Source organism: Piliocolobus tephrosceles, chromosome 15, assembly GCF_002776525.5.
Source record: "Piliocolobus tephrosceles isolate RC106 chromosome 15, ASM277652v3, whole genome shotgun sequence".
Lineage (NCBI taxonomy): Eukaryota > Metazoa > Chordata > Mammalia > Primates > Cercopithecidae > Piliocolobus > Piliocolobus tephrosceles.
Window position 1 is genome coordinate 32157656 of NC_045448.1, and position 18944 is coordinate 32176599.

Consider the following 18944-nt stretch of genomic DNA (forward strand, 5'->3'; position numbering starts at 1 on the left):
TATTTTTGGCAGAGACGGGATTTCACCATGTTGGCCAGGCTGGTCTCGAACTCCTGGCCTTAAGCAATCCTCCCACCTGGGCCTCCCAAAGTGATGGGATTACAGGGGTGAGCCATTGCCTGTGGCTGATACACATTTAAGTTTTTCAGCTACTTTTCAATGTAGAAGTAGATGGAGAACCATGTATGTTATCTTCAGTGTTGTGTTTTTGGTTGGTTAAATTTGACAGTGTGATTGTCATTTTTTGTAAATTAAATAAAATTTTTACTTTGGAAGAGCTTACCTTACTATATTGAGTATCTTTCTAACCCCTGATACTTGCTTCTACTATCATAACAACTTTATTTAAATAATCAGTATTTTATAGCTTTTTTTTTTTTTTTTTTTTAAGTATTCTTTTGCCAGAAGTTTTTGTCAGGCTCTGGATACCTCTTTCCTCTGCATAGCCCTCCTGGGTGGAAAAAACAAACAGGGAAAGAGTGACTTTTCCTTAGATGTTTGTCTTTCTCAAAGCAGTTATCTTTGTATATCTAAGAAGAGAGGAGAATAACACTCTTTTTTTTAAATCTCTCTCTACTCATTCTCTCTCAGGAGGAGAATAGAAAGAAGCACAGCTCTTCCTGTAACCTGTCCATATTACTGAGAAAGAAACACATTGATTGCCATGTACTGGGGATTGTATTATACCTTACAGTTTTATTTTTATTTTTTATTAATTTTTTTTTAGACAAGAGTCTTGCTGTATCACCCAAGCTGGAGTGCAGTGATGTGATCTCGGCTCACTACCATCTCTTCCTCCTGGGTTCAAGCAATTCTGCTATGTCAGCCTCCCGAGTAGCTGGGATTACAGGCGTGTACCACCACACCTGACTAATATTTGTATTTTTATTAGAGATGGGGTTTCACCATGTTCGCCAGGCTGATCTCAAACTCTTGGCCTCAAGTGATGCGCCTGCCTCGGCCTCCCAAAGTGCTGGGATTACGGGCATGAGCCACCACACCCGGCCTCATAGCTTACAGTTTTAGAGAATCTTTTCTAGTACTTAAATCAGTAAATATGGTTATCTTTTAAATGTAATATATTGAACTAATTTCATATTTGCTTTTGTGATTTTTAAAGGCTAAAGCAGTAGCTGCAGAATCGAATGCAACCTTCTTTAATATAAGTGCTGCAAGTTTAACTTCAAAATATGTGAGTGCTCTGTTTCCAATATTGTCATATTTTAAATTACTGTCTAAATGTTACTGTTAATTATAGACAGTAATAATATTTCATGAAAATATTTTTCTAGGAATTTTGTATCTATTATTTACATATGATGAATATCAATCTTCAGAGTAGAAAGTTACGTACATTTGTGTTGTCAAATACTGTATTAGTTTACTGGGGCCTTGTAATAAAATACTGTAAACTGGCTGGCTTAAACATCAGCCATTTATTGTCTCACAGTTGTGGAAGGTAGAAGTCCAAGATCAGTCAAAATGTTGGCAGGGTTGCTTCCTCCTGAGGGCTATGAGGGAAAGTGTATGTTGCGTGTCTCCCTCCTAGCTTCTGGTGGCTTTCTGGCAATCTTTTGCATTCCTTGGCTTGTAGATGCATCCCTCTCATCTCTGTCTTTATCTTCATGTGGCATTCTCCCTGTATTTGTCTCTGTGTCCAAATTTCCTCTGTGGATTAGGGCCCACCCTAATGATCTCAGTTTAAGTTTGTCATCAGCAGCAATTCTATGTCCAAATAAGGTCACATTCGTAGGTACTAGGGATAGGACTTCAACACGTTTTTGGAGAACACAGTTCAACCCATTAACAAATACTGTCACTTTCCACTTAAGCTTCAAGTAAAGTGGATTTTATCTCAAGGAGCCACCAGATATGAACACAGATCTGATGGCATAAACTGAGTATTTCTGATTCTGATCTAAAATATGACACAAGATTTTCCCTGTTTAAATTTTTTAATTTTTTTTTTTTAATAGAGACAGGGTCTCGCTATGTTGCCAGGCTACTTTCGAAATCCTGGGCTTAAGCAATCCTCCTGCCTCGGACTCCCAAAGTGCTGGAATTATACATGTGTGCCACCACACCTGGCCAGTAGATTTTCCCTGTTTTGTTTTGATTGTTTATAATTTAGTTTTCTTTTTCCATTCACCCTCCGCTGACCCTATATAGTATTATTCAAACAAGTGCTCAGTCTAGTTTTGGAGTAGGGCAAGCATAATTACAGTGCTTAAAAAGAGTAATTTGTCTGGTGTGCAGAACTAGTGTGTAAATATAACTGGTGCACTGCAAAACTATGAAGTAGTTTCTGTCAAACCTTACACTGCTTTGTCTTTCTCCGTCTCTCCCTTTCTCTTGGTTGCCCCCTCCTCCTCCCAGTGATACCTTAGTCTCTGTTTGCCTTTATCAAAACCTTTATGATTGGCCGGGCACAGTGGCCCATGCCTGTAATCCTAGCATTTTGGGAGGCCGAGGCAGGAAGATCACCTGAACCCAGAAGTTTGAGACCAGCCTGGGCAACATGGTGAAACCCCATCTCTACAAAAAATAAAAAGTTTAGCCAGGCATAGTGCCATGCACCTGTAGTCCCGCTACTCGGGAAGCTGAGGTGAGAGGATCTCTTGAGCCTGAGAGTTTGAGGCTGCAGTGAACTGTGATCATGCCACTGCACTCCAGCCTGAGTGACAGTGTGAGACCCTGTCTCAAAGAAACAAAACAAGGGGGTCATGGTGGCTCACTCCTGTAATCCCAGTACTTCGGGAGACTGAGGCAGGAGGATTGCTTGAGGCCAGGAGTTCGATACCACCCTGGGCAACATAGTGAGACCCCCATCTCTACAAAAAATAAAAAATTTAGCTGGACATGCTAGTGAATACCTGTGGTCCCAGCGACTCAGGAGGCTGAGGTGGGAGGATCCCTTGAGTCGAGGAAGTTGAGGCTGCAGTGAGCCACGATCATGCCAATGCATTCCAACCTGGGCGTCAGAGCAAGACCATGTCTCAAAAACAAAACAAAACGAACTTTTATGGTTGGAAGTGTTTTGGCAAAAATACTTAAACTGAAATGTGAATCTCTGATGAAAGAACGTGTTACCTGTAAAAGTTTGAAGTGTTGGCATTTGTTGCACCAAAATCCAGAGGTGAGGCCAGGCGCAGTGGCTCACGCCTGTAATACCAGCACTTTGGGATGCCGAGGTGGGCAGGTACCTGAGGTCAGGAGTTCAAAACCAGCCCAGCCAACATTGCGAAACCCCATCTCTACTAAAAATACAAAAATTAGCCAGGCTTGGTGGTATGCGCCTGTAATCCCAGCTATTCGGGAGGCTGAGACATGAGAATCACTTGAACCCAGGAGGCGGAGGTTGCAGTGAGCCGAGATGGCACCACTGCACTCCAGCCTGGGCAACTGAGTGAGACTCTGTCTCAAAAAAAAAAATAAATAAAATAAAATCCAGAGGTGAATCCAGAGGTCATCACTACATGATATCCAGATAGCCTCTTTCCATGAGAGTCTCAAAGGATAACTTTGCTATCTATAGTTTTGCAGACAAAGAAACTTGATTTTATCAGCACACCAAGAGCAGATCTATGTCTTCGGAACAGACATGAGATCAGAATTGTCTAGCTGCTATGAACAGTGTGCTCTCTGTACCTTTAGACATGTATGGGAAACTTATTTGTAAGGTTGTATAATGAGCTGTGAGTCAAAGGCAAACTTGACATGTTGACCATAGTTGTTACGGCATTGGACTAAAGTAGCCTCCCTCCATCACTATGACAGAAATAGCCTTGGTGTTAGACCCATTGTTTTTGAAGTCTATTTGCTAAGACTCCCTCTTCTTTAGACAGTTCTTCAAATATTGTTATGCTTTTTCCTGTCATGGGATTCCTCTTCATGGAGTTTCCTTTCTCAGGAACACTATCTTTTCCCGGTTAATTTGTACTTATTCTTCAGATACCAGTGGAAATGTTACAACCTTCCCTGACCCTCCAAACTATTCCCCCTTATTATTCTCCTAGCACCACTTGCACCTCATTTGTCATACTCATTGGAGTTGAAATTCGTATTCATTGATAGGATTATTTTAATTGTATCTGATATCACTGTCACCTCCACTAGAAGATGGTCTCCATGCAGGCAGAGACTATCACCACGTGTTCTTCACTTCCATTTTCAGTTGGCAGTGAGTAGGTACGAATAAATATTTGTGGAATAATCATATGAGGTATAGATACTATTCTCATACCTCTATTTTATTAAGTAGGGAATTACAGAGAAGTTCAGTGATCTGCTCAGGATCTCATAACCAGGAAGTGGCAAACTAGGATTTGAGCTCCAGTAAGTGTGGTCTTTCATTAAAAATATTACAGCAACCATTCTTTCCTTTTTTTTTGTTTTGAGATGGAGTCTTGCTCATCGCCAGGCTGGAGTGCAGTGGCGTGATCTTGGCTCACTGCAGCCTCTGCCTCCTGGGTTCAAGCAATTTCCCCTGCCTTAGCCTGCCGAGTAGCTGGAACTACAGCCACCACACCTGGCTAATTTTTGTATTTTAGTAGAGATGGGGTTTCACCATGTCGGCCAGGATGGTCTCAATCTCCTGACCTCGTGATCCGCCCACATGTACCTCTCAAAGTGCTGGATTATAGGCATGAGCCACCACACCTGGCCTACAGCAACCATTCTCTTTTATCCATACTTGTTTCAAGAGTACTCTGTTTCATCTTCATTTTTCCAGAAACAACATAGCATTTATGATCTTAACCCCCAATTCTGATACTGCCTGAATATCTTGAAGCAAGTTTACTTTTAAGAAAGTTGAGGCTGGGTGTAGTGGCTCATGCCTGTAATCCCAGCACTTTGGGAGGCCAAGGCAGGTGGATCACTTGAGCTCAGGAGTTCAAGACCAGGCTGGGCAGCATGGCGAAATCCTGTCTCTACCAGAAATACAAGAAATTAGTCAGGTGTGGTGATGTGTACCTGTGGTCCCAGCTACTTGGGAGACTGAAGTGGGAGGATTTCTTGAGCTTGGGAGGTAGAGTTTGCTGTGAGCCGAAAGATCATGCCACTGCACTCCAGCCTGGGTGACAGAGCGAGATCCCATCTCAAAAAAAAAAGGAAAAAGAAAATTGAAATGTCTAGTCTATCATTTTGGCACTTCTAGCTAATACCATTTTTTCCTTATGTCTAACTGAAATCTGCTTTTTCTAATTTTTACATACTTGATTTAACAAAACTCCAGTTTTTTTTTTTTTTTTTTTTGAGGCGGAGTCTCGCTCTCGCCCGGACTGGAGTGCAGTGGGCAGATCTCAGCTCACTGCAAGCTCCGCCTCCCAGGTTTACGCCATTCTCCTGCCTCAGCCTCCGGAGTAGCAGGGACTACAGGCGCCGGCCACCTCGCCCGGCTAGTTTTTGTATTTTTAGTAGAGACGGGGTTTCACCGTGTTAGCCAGGATGGTCTTGATCTCCTGACCTCGTGATCCGCCCATCTCGGCCTCCCAAAGTGCTGGGATTACAGGCTTGAGCCACTGCGCCCGGCCCAGATTTTTTTTTAATGAGGCAGCCTTTCAAATATATAGGAACTTAACATTATATCCGCTTCCACGCAGCCCCCAGAATAGTTACTATTTTAGTTGTCTTTCTGTGGTGTCATGCCAGTTTGTCAGTATGCCTAGATAAGAACTGAATATTTTACCTCAGAAGTGACCTGACTTTGAAGACTTAAAAAAGAAGCATTGTGCCAGGCGCAGTGGCTCATACCTGTAATCCCAGCACTTTGGGAGGCTGAGGTGGGCGGGTCACCTGAGGTCAGGAGTTTGAGACCAGCCTTATCAACATGGAGAAACTCCATCTCTACTAAAAATACAAAAGATGAGCCAGGCATTGTGGCACATGCCTGTAATCCCAGCTACTCGGGAGGCTGAGGCAGGAGAATCGCTTGAACCCAGGAGGCGGGGGTTGCAGTGAGCTGAGATCACGCCATTCTACTCCAGCCTGGGAAACAAGAGCGAAACTCCATCTCAAAAAAAAAAAAAAAAAAAAGCATTGTCTAATGTTATATAGATGTTCTGTCTCATGATATACCCTGAGAAAGCTTTTGGGAGGAACTGCATCATAGTCATGGACAACATTTGTGTTATTAAAATATCTAGATTATTTTCCACAAAAAATCAGTTACATATGTATCTTAACATGTATTGTTGTTTAACCTTGTTTATTGAATAACTTACATGTAGAAAAGTATTTATAGCATAAGTATACAGCTCAGTGGATTACCACAAAGCAAATATACTTTCAAAATCACCACTCAGGTCAAGAAATAAATTGTTACCTGTGGCCCTGAAATCCCTCCAGGCACTCCACCATCTTTATCCACTCCTCTCAAAACCACTAGACTGCTAACATCATAGACAAAGCTAACATGCCTTTGAGCTTTATATAAATCTAATGAGGTAGGATTTTGTGTATATGTGTATTTGGCTTCTTTCATCAGCATTATATTTATGAGATTTATCTGGATTGTTGCAAGTAGTTGTAGTTGTGCTTTTTTACACAAATTTAGTTTTTACATTTTTCTTATATGTTCAAACTGTTAATTAATCTGCTTATCTATTATTAAAAAAAAAAGAACATTCACATAGTTCTTGCCAGTTTACAGTGTTTTTCCATACAGTCTTCAAAATGTAAAGTTTGGTCTTCAGTGCATCAGTATGCTGCTAGATTTAAAAACTAGGAAAAAAAAAAATCAGAGAAGTTAATAATATTAACTGTCACCTCCACTAGAAGATGGTCTCCATGTGGGCAGTAATATTTCTGTTGTATTATCTCTGCTAAGTAAAATCTTTTGTAAGTTTCTTTAAATGTTTTAATAAACCATAGTACTTAAAATGTTCTCAATTTTCTAAAGTAGTTAAAAGTAACTATAAAATGGCACCTGTTTTCCTGATCACATTTTACTTCCTATGTGAAATTTTACAAGCCATTATTCTATTTATTTATTTATTTACTTACTTTTTGAGACAGGGTCTTGTTCTGTCGCCCAGGCTGGAGTACAGTGGCATGACCATGGCTCGCTGCAGCCTCAACCTCCTGGGCTCAAGAGATCCTCCCACCTTAGCATCCCAAGTAGCTGGGACTACAGGCACGTGCCACCATGGCCAGCTAATTTTAAAAAATTTTGGAGGCCCAGATGCGGTGGCTTACACCTGTAATCCCAGCACTTTGGAGGCCGAGGTGGGCGAATCACAAGGTCAGGAGTTCGAGACCATCCTGGCTAACATGGTTAAACCCTGTCTCTACTAAAAGTACAAAAAATTAGCGGGGTGTGGTGGTAGGTGCCTGTAATCCCAGTTACTCAGGAGGCTGAGGCAGGAGAGTTCCTTGAACCTGGGAAGCAGAGATTGCAGTGAGCCGAGACTCCTTCTCAAAAAAAAAAAAAAAAAAAATTTTTTTTTGGGCGACAAGGTGTCACTGTGTTGCGAGGGCTGGTCTCAAACTTGTGGGCTCAAATGATCCTCCCATTTTGGCCTCCCAAAGTGCTAGGATTACAGGCATGAGTCACTGTGCCTGGTTTTCAAGTTGTCATTAAAGCATGTTTACCCACATTATGCATATAGTATAATGGAAAGTATTGTCGTGGAAGTTAGGAGATAGGGATTCTAGGCTAGCTTTTTCTTTTTTTGAGACAAGGTCTCACTTTTACGCCACAGGCCGAAGTGCAGTGGTGCAATCTCGGCTCACTACAACCTCCACGTCTCAGGTTCAAGCAATTCTTCCACTTCAGCTTCCAGAGTAGCTGGGATTTCAGGCATGCACCACCACGCCCAGCTAATTTTTGTATTTTTAGTAGACACAGGGTTTCACCATGTTGGCCAGGCTGGTCTCGAACTCCTGACCTCAGGTGATCCACCCACCTTGGTCTCCCAAAGTGCTGGGATTACAGGCATGAGTCACCGTGCCTGGCCTCTAGCATAACTTTTATATCCTGAACTGGCCTTGAGAAAGTATCACTTTAGGCCTGTTTCATCTGTAAAATGTTAATGTCATAAGAGATGATCTTTTGAGATTTCTTTCAGCTCTGAGAATTTTTATTTTTAATTTTTTTTATGTGAGACAGTCTTGCTTTGTCGCCCAGGCTGTAGTGCAGTGGTGCGTTCTCGGCTCACTGCAAACTCTGCCTCCCAGGTGCATGCCATTCTCCTGCCTCAGCCTCCCGAGTAACTGGGACTACAGGCGCCCGCCACCTCGCCCGGCTGATTTTTTGTATTTTTAGTAGAGACGGGGTTTCATCGTGTTAGCCAGGATGGTCTCGATCTCCTGACCTTGTGATCTGCCCGCATCAGCCTCCCAAAGTGCTGAGATTACAGGTGTGAGCCACCACGCCCAGCCTAGAATATTTGTTTGGATTATTCTAAATCTGGTGACATTTCTTTTGTTTTTAGTTAAATCTTCAATAAAAATAATAAATGCCACCTAGAGGACAGAAAAATTTTTACAGTAGATTATCACAGACCTCATGACTCTTTCATTACTTTGGTGCATATAATGGCCTTTGTATGGTGTCAGCACCTGGGAGTGTCTCAAGGGGTGTTCACTGACCTTCTGGACTATCTGGAAATACTTCAATATTTACTGGCTGGGCGCCGTGGCTCATGCCTGTAATTCTAGCACTTTGGGAGGCCAAGTTTAAGTGTGTCACTTGAGGTCAGGCATTCGAGATCAGCCTGGCCAATATGGTAAAACCCCATCTCTACTAAAAATACAAAAATTAGCCAGACATGGTGGTGGGCACCTGTAATCCCAGCTACCTGAGATGCTGAGGGATGAGAATCACTTGAACCCAGGAGGCAGAAGTTACAGTGAACCAAGATTGTACCACTACACTCCATACTGGGCTATAGAGCAAAACTCTGTCTCAAAAAAAAAAAAAGAAAGAAATGTTGATATTTATGTGTGAGTGACTTTTCACGATGTTCTTAATAGAGAAAGTTTTGTTTAGGAGAGCACACTCCAACTAACTTACTTCTGTAAATATACTCTGTAATCTAGGGATTAAAGAATATGTACAGTGTCTTTTTTCTCTTCCCTCGTCTTCCCCTTTTCTCACTAGTTATATCCTTGACCAAATAGCTATTTCATTCTCAAGTCTTAAGAATGCAGGGTGAAGCAAAACAGATGAATTTTTAAAGCACTTACCAGGCTGTATGAAATCACGGTCTGTTGTCTAAAATTGTAAGGAATGGTTCAGTAATACTGTCCCCTTTCTCAAACCAAATCTTTGGTTGTTTTAAGGAAGGGAAATTAAGTTCCTGTGTGGTAGATTTTCAACATAAAATTTAAAATACTGGAATAATGTTGCATTTTATGTGTATAACAATATAACGCCTTGTTTTAGGTGGGAGAAGGAGAGAAATTGGTGAGGGCTCTTTTTGCTGTGGCTCGAGAACTTCAGCCTTCTATAATTTTTATAGGTAAGAACATATTTTCCAACTAAGTTAGTTGACTATTTGTGAAATTTCCCTCTCCAAATAGGAAAGATATGATTGGAAACATTATTCAAAAGGAAGAAGTTTTAAAGAAGGGCAAGCTTAAAGACTGTCTAATGAATTTAATAGGACCCACTATATTATTAAGTAGTAAACTAGATTAATCTCAGATGACTCACACAGCTTGGTCTTTAATTAAAGTCTCATACTTGTATTTCCTCTAGATGAAGTTGATAGCCTTTTGTGTGAAAGAAGAGAAGGGGAGCACGATGCTAGTAGACGCCTAAAAACTGAATTTCTAATAGAATTTGATGGTGTAAGTGTTGATTATGATATTGTTAATGTGGCAGCATTTTCGTATATATATTTTCCTATTGAATGGCCAATGTTAAAATTACAAATATCTTTATATTTGTTATTACTTTTCTAAATTAATTGAAAAAAGATTTTTTGCTTGTAGGTACAGTCTGCTGGAGATGACAGAGTACTTGTAATGGGTGCAACTAATAGGCCACAAGAGCTTGACGAGGCTGTTCGCAGGTAGGGAGATTTATATGGAAATACATGCATTTATTACAGACAGCATTTACTCATGTATCCATCTTACGTATTATTTCCTTACTCTCAGTTTTAAGACTAACTTCACTATTTTCCTCCAGTACTATCCTCTAGCCTTTTGTTACCAACTACATAAGGATTTTGAGGTCAACTGCTTGATATCAGGAGAATTAGTCTAGTAAAGGTTTAGTTATGGTTTTAGGTAAATTGGTCAGTTCTTCTGTGTTGCATTAAATTATCTTTACACTTCAAAATTGATTCTTACCCTCTTTTATTGGGCTTCATGAGATGATCAAAGCAGGATTCATGGAAAACGTGTTTTCTGTTCTTGTGTGTTTGAGCCAGTTTATTCCCTTCGTACTGGAAGGACGGTTTGGCTTAGCATAAAATTCTTGGGCATCCTTTCCCAAGGAATTTACAGTATTGCCCCATTATTTCTAGGATTGGCTGTAGTAGTGTAAAAGTCTGAATCCAAATTGATTTTTTGAAATTTGTAAATTAACTTGATTTTTTCTCTCTTTACTGGATGGATTACGTGGTTATATTGCACCCAGGTAGTGAGCATAGTGTACAGTAGGTAGTTTTTCAACTCACACTTCACTCCTTTCTTCCCCCATGTAGTAGTCCACAGTGTGTATTGTTCCCATGTTTATGTCCATGTGTACTCAATTTTTAGCTCCCACTTACGAGAACACGAGCTATTTGGTTTACTGTTCTTGCGTTAATTAGCTTAGTATTAAGGCCTCCAGCTCCATCCATGTTGCTGCAAAGGACATTATTTCATTCTTTTTTATGGCTGCATAGTATTTCATGGTGTGTATGTACCACATTTTCTTTATCCAGTCCACCATTGATGGACACTTAGATTGATTCTATGTCTGCTGTTGTGAATAGTGCAGCAATAAACATGAAATGCATGTCTTTCTGGTATAATGATTTATTTTCCTTTGAGTATATACCCATTAATGGGATTGCAGGGTCAAAGGTAGATCTGTTTTATGTTTTTTGAGAAACCTGCAAACTGCTTTCTACAATGACTGAACTGTACATTCCCACCAACAGTACATATGCTCCACAGTCTTACCAACATCTGTTATTTTTTTTACTTTTTCCCGCAATCTCTAGATAATATGGGATGTTTTTTGCCATTTTATTAATAGCCATTCTGACTGGTGTGAGATATCTCATTGTGGTTTTGATTTGCATTTTTCTGATGGTTAGTGATGATGAGCATTTTTTCATGTTTGTTGTCCCCTCATATGTCTTTTGAGAAGTGCGTGTTCATTTCCTTTTTACCCATTTTTTAACAGAGTTGTCTGTTTTTAGCTTGTTCAGTTGTTTGAATTCCTTATAGATTCTGGATATCAGACCATTGTTGGATGCAATTCTGTAGGTTGTCTGTTTACTCTGTTGATGGTTCTTTTTGCTGTGCAGAAGCTCTTTAGTTTAATTAGGTCCCACTTGTCAATTTTTATTTTTGTTGCAATTGCATTTGGGGACTTAACCAGTTTTATTCTAGCATTTTTATACTTTGAGATCTTACATTTAAATCTTCAGTCCACCTTGAGTTAATTTTTGTATATGGTGAAAAGTAAGAGTCCAGTTTCATTTTTCTACATATGGCTAGCCAGTAATCCCCACGCCATTTATTGAGTAGGGAGTCCTTTCCCCATTGCTTGTTTTTGTCAGCCTTATCAAAGATCAGATGGTTACAGGTGTGTGGCTTTATTTCTCCATTTTCTATCCTGTTCCTTTGGCCTGTGTGTCTTATACCAGAATTATGCTGTTCGGGCTGCTGTATAGTTTAGTTTAAAGTCAGGTAATGTGATACTTACAGCTTTGTTCTTTGTTCTTAGGATTTCTTTGTCTATTTGGACTTGTGGTTCCATATGAATTTTAGAATAATTTTTTCTAATTTTGTGAAAAATAACATTGATAGTTTGATACAAATAGCATTGAATCTGTACATTGCTTTGGGCAGTATGGTCTTTTTACAACCAGAGAAATCAGGCAAGAGAAAGAAACAAAAGGCATCCAAATAGGAAAAGAAGTCGTCATTCTCTCTTCACTGGCAATATGATTCTATACTTTGAAAACCCTAAAAATTCCATCAAAAGGCTGCTAGAACTGATAAATGATTTTACCCCAAGGTTCAGGATACAAAATCAGTGTACAAAAAGTTAGTACTGTTTCTATACAGTAATAATGTCCAGGCTAAGAATCAAATCAAGAACACAATCCCATTTACAGTAGCCACAAAGAAAATGAAATACTGGCCGGGCACGGTGGCTCACGCCTGTAATCCCAGCACTTTGGGAGGCTGAGGCAGGTAGATCTCCTGAGGTCGGGAGTTCAAGACCAGCCTGACCAACATGGTGAAACCCTGTCTCTACTAAAAATACAAAAAATTAGCCAGGCACGGTGGTGGGTGCCTGTAGTCCCAGCTACTCGGGAGGCTGAGGCAGGAGAATTGTATAAACCCAGGAGGCGGAGCTTGCAGTGAGCTGAGATCTAGGCACTGCACTCCAGCCTGGGCAACAGAGCGAGACTCTGTCACAAAAAAAAAGAAAATGAAATACCTAGGAATACAGCTGATGACGGAGGTGAAAGAACTTATACAAGGAAAACTGTAAAGCACTGCTAAAATAAATCAGAGGTGACACAAATAAATGGAAAAACACTCCACGCTCATGGATTGGAAGAATCAATATCGTTAAAATGGGAAATTTATTTTAAATGATATCTTAATTTTTTCACCTAGTTCATTTTTCTGTTTTCTTTTGCACATAAATTATGTGTTATGTTGCATCCTTTTGTTTTCCCTATCTGTAATTTTCTTCTTAATCCTTTTAAACTCTTAGGTCTTTTTGCAATTTTCTTGTTAATCCTTTTAAACTCTTAGGTCTTTTTGTTTTGTTCTGTTTCCCCAAGCCTGTTGCCTTTATTTCTTACTGGGTTAGTATCTAATCTCCTTTCTGCTGTATCTTTTCTAACTCTTCTTTCCTTTGTGGTTTTTTATTCATTACTTTCCTGACCTCTGTTATTCTACTTTTCATCTTCTGTTTTATTTCTTTGAGCATCTATATGTTATTTCCATAAGCTCTTAATATTTCGTTGGGCTCTTGTTTCATAGAAAACAATTTTTTGGGGAGGGCGGATCACTTGAGGCCAGGAGTTCGAGACCAGCCTGGCCAACATAGCACAGCAGTGTCTCTGCTAAAAATACAAAACATTAGCTGGGTGTGGTCACACACACCTGTAATCCCAGCTACTCAGGAGGCTAAGAATCGCTTGAACCCGGGAGGCAGAGGTTACAGTGAGCCCAGACTGTGGCACTGTACTCCAGCCTGGGGGACAGAGCAAGGCTCTGTCTCAAAAAAAAAAAACAAAGAAAACGGTTCTTTGGTCGGGTGTCTTGGTGGGTCACACCTGGAATCCCAGCACTTTGGGAGGCCAGATCACTTGAGGCCAGGAATTCCAGACCAGCCTCGCCAACATGGCAAAACTCCTTATCTATAAAAAAAAACTTACGGATAAAAAAATTAAAAATTTTTAAAAAATTAAATTATTTCATGGAAAGATATTTGGTCATAATTTTAATTTGCTCTATGGCATAATCTTCTCATGCATGTTCTTCATTTTATCTAGTTTATGTTTGTTGTGTTTTGTTTGCTCTTTTTGGGGGCAGGTTTTTTTTTTTTTAAATGAACTGTGTCCTGGTTTTTCCTTTTTGCTTATTATTTTTCTTTGAATAAAAGAGTTTTCTTGGAAAACCTAGTTTTGGAAGGATATTGTAGGGGAAGGGATAGGTATCTTGAGTAGTCCACGTATACTCTAAACTAACATGCAGCCTCCCTCACTTACAGTGAAGGCCCTACCTAATAATGAAGTATATGTGTGTGTAAATAAGAGATAGGGTTGATTTATTCTTCTACTAAAAAATATTGGTCACTGCAAGACATTGTCTTCCCACCAGACTGTTAGATGCCTTCTTATAAAGATAATTCGTCTTAGAGTTTCTTTGTTCAGTCTCACCTTCCTTGCCATTCCTATGCTATCAGTTAGGGTTTACATGGTCTGCAGAGCCAGGCCTATATGCTTGTTTAAATGTGGAGGGATTGGCTTTATTATAACCCTTTAGGGTGTGCTATCTCTTTTGGGGAGGAAAACTGTATTCTGACAGTCATGTCCATGATCTTCAGCAGCAGATCCTTTGTGTGTCTTCGTCAGTGTAATTTTCACTGCCCTAGGCAGTTCACCTTTATGTAATACTATGTTCCATAAGTATTACCTAGTTTGTTGATGAAGTGTATGTTTCTGTTTCTATTATCCTTGCTGATTTTAGTATTTTTCAGATTCAAGAAGATAGGAGATCTACTTATGTCAGATATTTTGTTTGTTTTAAAGCATTACTGCTATTAAAAACATACACATACATAAATGATTAATTCTAACAATACCGAATTAAGGATTTTTAAACATTAACTAGAGTTTTAAAAGAGTAACAAAAATATTTTTACATTGATAACTACCAAAATGCATTCCAGTGCCTTGAATATTATATTTTAAAAGCTTTTTCCTGTCATTTGCTGCTTCAGCTTTAAATTCAAAATTATATTTCTAAAAGTGCTGGATTTTTTTTTTTAGGCGTTTCATCAAACGGGTATATGTGTCTTTACCAAATGAGGAGGTATGTATCTGTGTTTGAATTTTTTTGTTTTAAAGCAGAAACAAGAACTGCCATCTTGACAATATTAAGTCTTCCAATCCATGGTACAGCTACTTTGGAAAACAGTTTAGTGGTTTCTTAAAAAGATATACATAAGCTTACTGTCAGACCCAGCAATTTCACTCCTAAGAATTTACCCAAGAGAAACAAAAATGTATGTCCACACAGAGACTTGTACAAGAATTTTTATAGCAGCAGTATCAATAATAGCCAGCACTACAAATGATCTAAAATGTTCATTTTGGTGAATAAACAAATGTGGTATATGTTATGGATACTGTATACTGGATACTATTATCCATTATACATGCTGCATACTCATATTAAGTTTTATGAATGAAACTCCAAAACATTATAAATGAAAGAAGCAAGATGATGTATGTCACATATCATATGATTCTGTTTATATGCAGAAAAGGGAAATTTATTTATTTATTTATTTATTTGAGACAGAGTTTTGCTCTGTTGTTCAGGCTGGAGTGCAGTGGGGTGATCTTGGCTCACTGCAGCCTTCACCTCCCGGGTTCAAGTGATTCTCCTGCCTCAGCCTCCTGAGTAGCTGGGACTACAGGCATGTGCCTGGCTAATTTTTTGTATTTTTAGTAGAGATGGGTTTCACTGTGTTAGCCAGGATGGTCTTGATCTCCTGACCTTGTGATCCGCCTGCCTCAGCCTCCCAAAGTGCTGGGATTACAGGTGTGAGTCACCGCACCCGGCCAGAAAGTGCAAATTTCTAGAAACATAAAGCAGATCAGTGGGTTGTCAGGGTAAGAGTTGGGAATGAGGATTAACTGCAAACAGGTATGAGTGAATTAAAAAGTTCTTAAACTGGATTGTGGTGATGATTACACAATTATATAAATGTATTAAAAGTCATTGAATTATACACTTAAAATGGGTGAATTTCATAGTAGATGAATTCATACCTCTGTAAAACTGGTTTTTTTTTTGCAGCAGAATATTTATTGCTATGTTTTTATCCAGGTGTGGTGGCTCATGCCCTTAATCCCAGCACTTTGGGAGGTTGAGGTGGGAGGATCACTTGAGCCAGGAATTCAAGACCAGCCTGGGTGACATAAGGAGACCCTGTCTCTACAAATACTTTTTTAGAAATTAACCAGGCATGGTGGCACGTGCCTTTGGTCCCACTTACTCGGGAGGCTGAGATGGGAGGATTGCTCGAACCCAGGATGTCAAGGCTATAGTGAGCTATGATTGTGCCCTGCACTGCAGCCTGGGTAACAGAACAAGACCCTGTCTCAAAATAAAAAAAGAAAAGAATCATTAATTCTGATATTAAATTAGACTGAATTATCATTTTTTTAATATTTTGCAGACAAGACTACTTTTGTTTAAAAATCTGTTATGTAAACAAGGAAGTCCATTGACCCAAAAAGAACTAGCACAACTTGCTAGGTGAGTAATTTGGATTTGGTTTATCTTACAGCTTTTATTTATTTTTTTTGTAAATACTTCTTTTTTTAGTTATTTAAAGTAATCTTAAGTATGAAATGAGTAATTCATTTACAGAAGACTTTTTGTCTCATCCTCTACCTCCTTTGCCTTTTCTTACGTCTTATTCTTATATATATGTGGAATCTAAATTTCACTTACTGTGTCCTCTGCAAGACATGACCTAAATATCTAATGATGATAGTATATTCTTTTTATAAATTTATTTAAACCTGTAAGTGGTATTAAAGTAATTTAAACATTACACCCTGGGCAACATGGTGAAACCCCATCTCTATAAAAAATAAAATGAGTCAGGAATGATGGTACACACCTGTAGTCCCAGCTACTTGGGAGGTTGAGGTGGGAGGATCGCTTCAGCCCAGGTGGTAGAGGTTGAGTGACAGAGTGAGACCCTGTTCAAAAAAAAAAACTTCTGACATTTCACATTGCTCACACTAACACGGATATTTTTATATAAACTTGTTCTTTGCATTATGCTGAATAGTTTTCAGCTATTTCAATAATTTTAATTATTTGATAATTTTAATAATTTTAAAATTAATAATTTTAATTTCAGCTATTTGAATAATCTTAAACTTTATGAACAGTGTGAAGTAGAAACTGAGTATAGGAGATGCACTCATGAATTTTATTCCCTGAAAAATGTCATAAAGTAATTTAAAGTATTCAACAAGTATGTGAGTATTGAATGATTTTAACAAGAGCTCTGAGTTCCCAGATACCTATAACCAAAGAACAGATTACTTGGAAATACCTTCTACTCCAGACCTTTCTGTCTATCCCCATATTTAAAGAAATGTACATTGATTGTCCCTTACCCCATCAAGAGAGTGCTCTTTGCCAAGATAAACACTAATTGGAGAAGTAATTGTGTTTATGTGTCAGTTGGCCACCAGTAGTTTGCAGTTGTTACCTTTCCAGGTGACATGTTTACAATTTAATGAAGCCTCTGGAGATAGTATGCCTTAATCTAAAGGAATGGTTCTAATGATTAAAATTTGAGGCATTACAGGGAAACAGCAATATACTATTTTGTTTATTTTCAGCATATGGGCCTTTCTGTTCCCTTAAAATCAAACCACCTAACTATGGGTTTGCTGACAAAGGGAAACTAGTTTTTACCCTCTTATTATATGGAGATTTAAATCTGCAGAGATGAACATAATTTGCTGTTTGGCCAGGTGAGGTGGCTCACGCCTGTAATCCCAGTACTTGGGGAGGCTGTGGCGGGTGGATCACCTGAGGTCAGGAGTTCAAGACCAGCCTGACCAACATGGTGAAACGCCATCTATACTAAATACAAAAAAAAAAAATTAGCCAGGTGTGGTGGCGCATGCCTATAATCCCAGCTACCTGGGAGGTTGAGGCAGGAGAATCACTTGAACCCAGGAGGTGGAGGTTGCGGTGAGCCAAGATCATGCCATTGCACTCCAGCCTGGGCAACAAGAGCAAAACTCCGTCTCAAAAAAAAAGCAAGGGAAATAATTTGCTGTTTCTTCCTTTCCTTCCTCAGAATGACTGATGGATACTCAGGAAGTGACCTAACAGCTTTGGCAAAAGATGCAGCACTGGGTCCTATTCGAGGTAGGTATACAAGAGCTTGAAACATTTAGAACTGTTTATTATACCACTTTAGCAGTTTAAGAAGTCCAAAAAAATCTACCAAGAGTTTTTTTTTTTCTTTTGGAGACAGGGTCTCACTCTGTTGCCCAGGCGGTAGTGTAGTGACACAATCATGGTTCACTGCAGCCTCGAACCCCCCAGGCTCAGGTGATTCTCCCACCCAGCCTTCCCAGTAGCTGGGACTACAGGCAGGCACCATCATGCCTAGATCATTATTATTATTATTTTTTCTTTGTAGAGACAGGGTTTCACTTGCCCAAGCTGGTCTTGAACTCCTGGGCTCAAGCGAGCAGCCTGCCCTGGCCTCCCAAAGTGCTAGGATTACAGGCGTGAGCCACCATGCCCTGCCTTAAAATTAAAACCATTCTTAGCTCACAGATCATTCAAAAACGGTCTGTGAGCTAGTGGACTATGACCCCTGTTCTAGGCAAGAGGTTTCACTTCTTGATAGTAAGTAAGCAGCAGAAAACTCAAAAAGAAAACTTTAAACAAAAATGAATAATGTAAGGAAAATGTTCTTATCTGTTTTCTGGCTCTTTTCAATATTGTGACATCATTTGAAATTAATGTGTCTAAAAGAAATTATATAAGAGAAGTTTATGTCTTTTGAGGAATTACAGCAAAATATTTATTGCTATGTTTTTATTCAACTTACTTGGTTGATGCCGAAATACCATGACTGATTCTTTTTAGGTTAGGTTAGGATAAACTCACATAGATATTTTCAGCTACATTTCCACAGCCAGCATGGGTAGTGAATGGTTGATGCTCTCAGATTATTAGCTGTGATGATAAAATAATCATAATAGCTCCATCCCTTTTCTCTCATTCAAGAAAGTACAATTGAATGTAGTTGTATGAGAAAGATGTTATCATAGTGTCCACTGCAATTTGCATTAAAAGCCTACATTATACAAAACCTTTTTGTTTTACTGGTTAAAAATTACCAGTAACACCTCCCGTAGTGAAATAGGGTACTGATTAAGAACTGCTACTTTGCAAAATAAAAAATGTAGCCTTGAGAGTATTTTGAAACTCTGGATAAACAAATTTTCTTGCTGCCAGAGCTCAAATCTTAT

At 39.2% G+C, this 18944-nt stretch overlaps 1 protein-coding gene across 4 annotated transcripts in view; it reads left to right on the plus strand.

Annotated features, from left to right (window-relative positions):
- SPAST (spastin) overlaps nt 1–18944 on the plus strand; it is an 82314-nt gene that overhangs the window by 55087 nt on the left and 8283 nt on the right. For 2 of the 4 annotated variants that reach the window (XM_026454749.1, XM_026454750.1), the window contains exons 9-15: nt 1121–1192; nt 9389–9464; nt 9704–9795; nt 9940–10019; nt 14685–14727; nt 16103–16182; nt 17756–17826. In XM_026454749.1, the coding sequence (XP_026310534.1) occupies nt 1121–1192; nt 9389–9464; nt 9704–9795; nt 9940–10019; nt 14685–14727; nt 16103–16182; nt 17756–17826 (514 nt within the window). The remainder of the gene's footprint in view (nt 1–1120; nt 1193–9388; nt 9465–9703; nt 9796–9939; nt 10020–14684; nt 14728–16102; nt 16183–17755; nt 17827–18944) is intronic. The other 2 variants (XM_026454751.1, XM_026454752.1) reach the window with 2 other exon arrangements.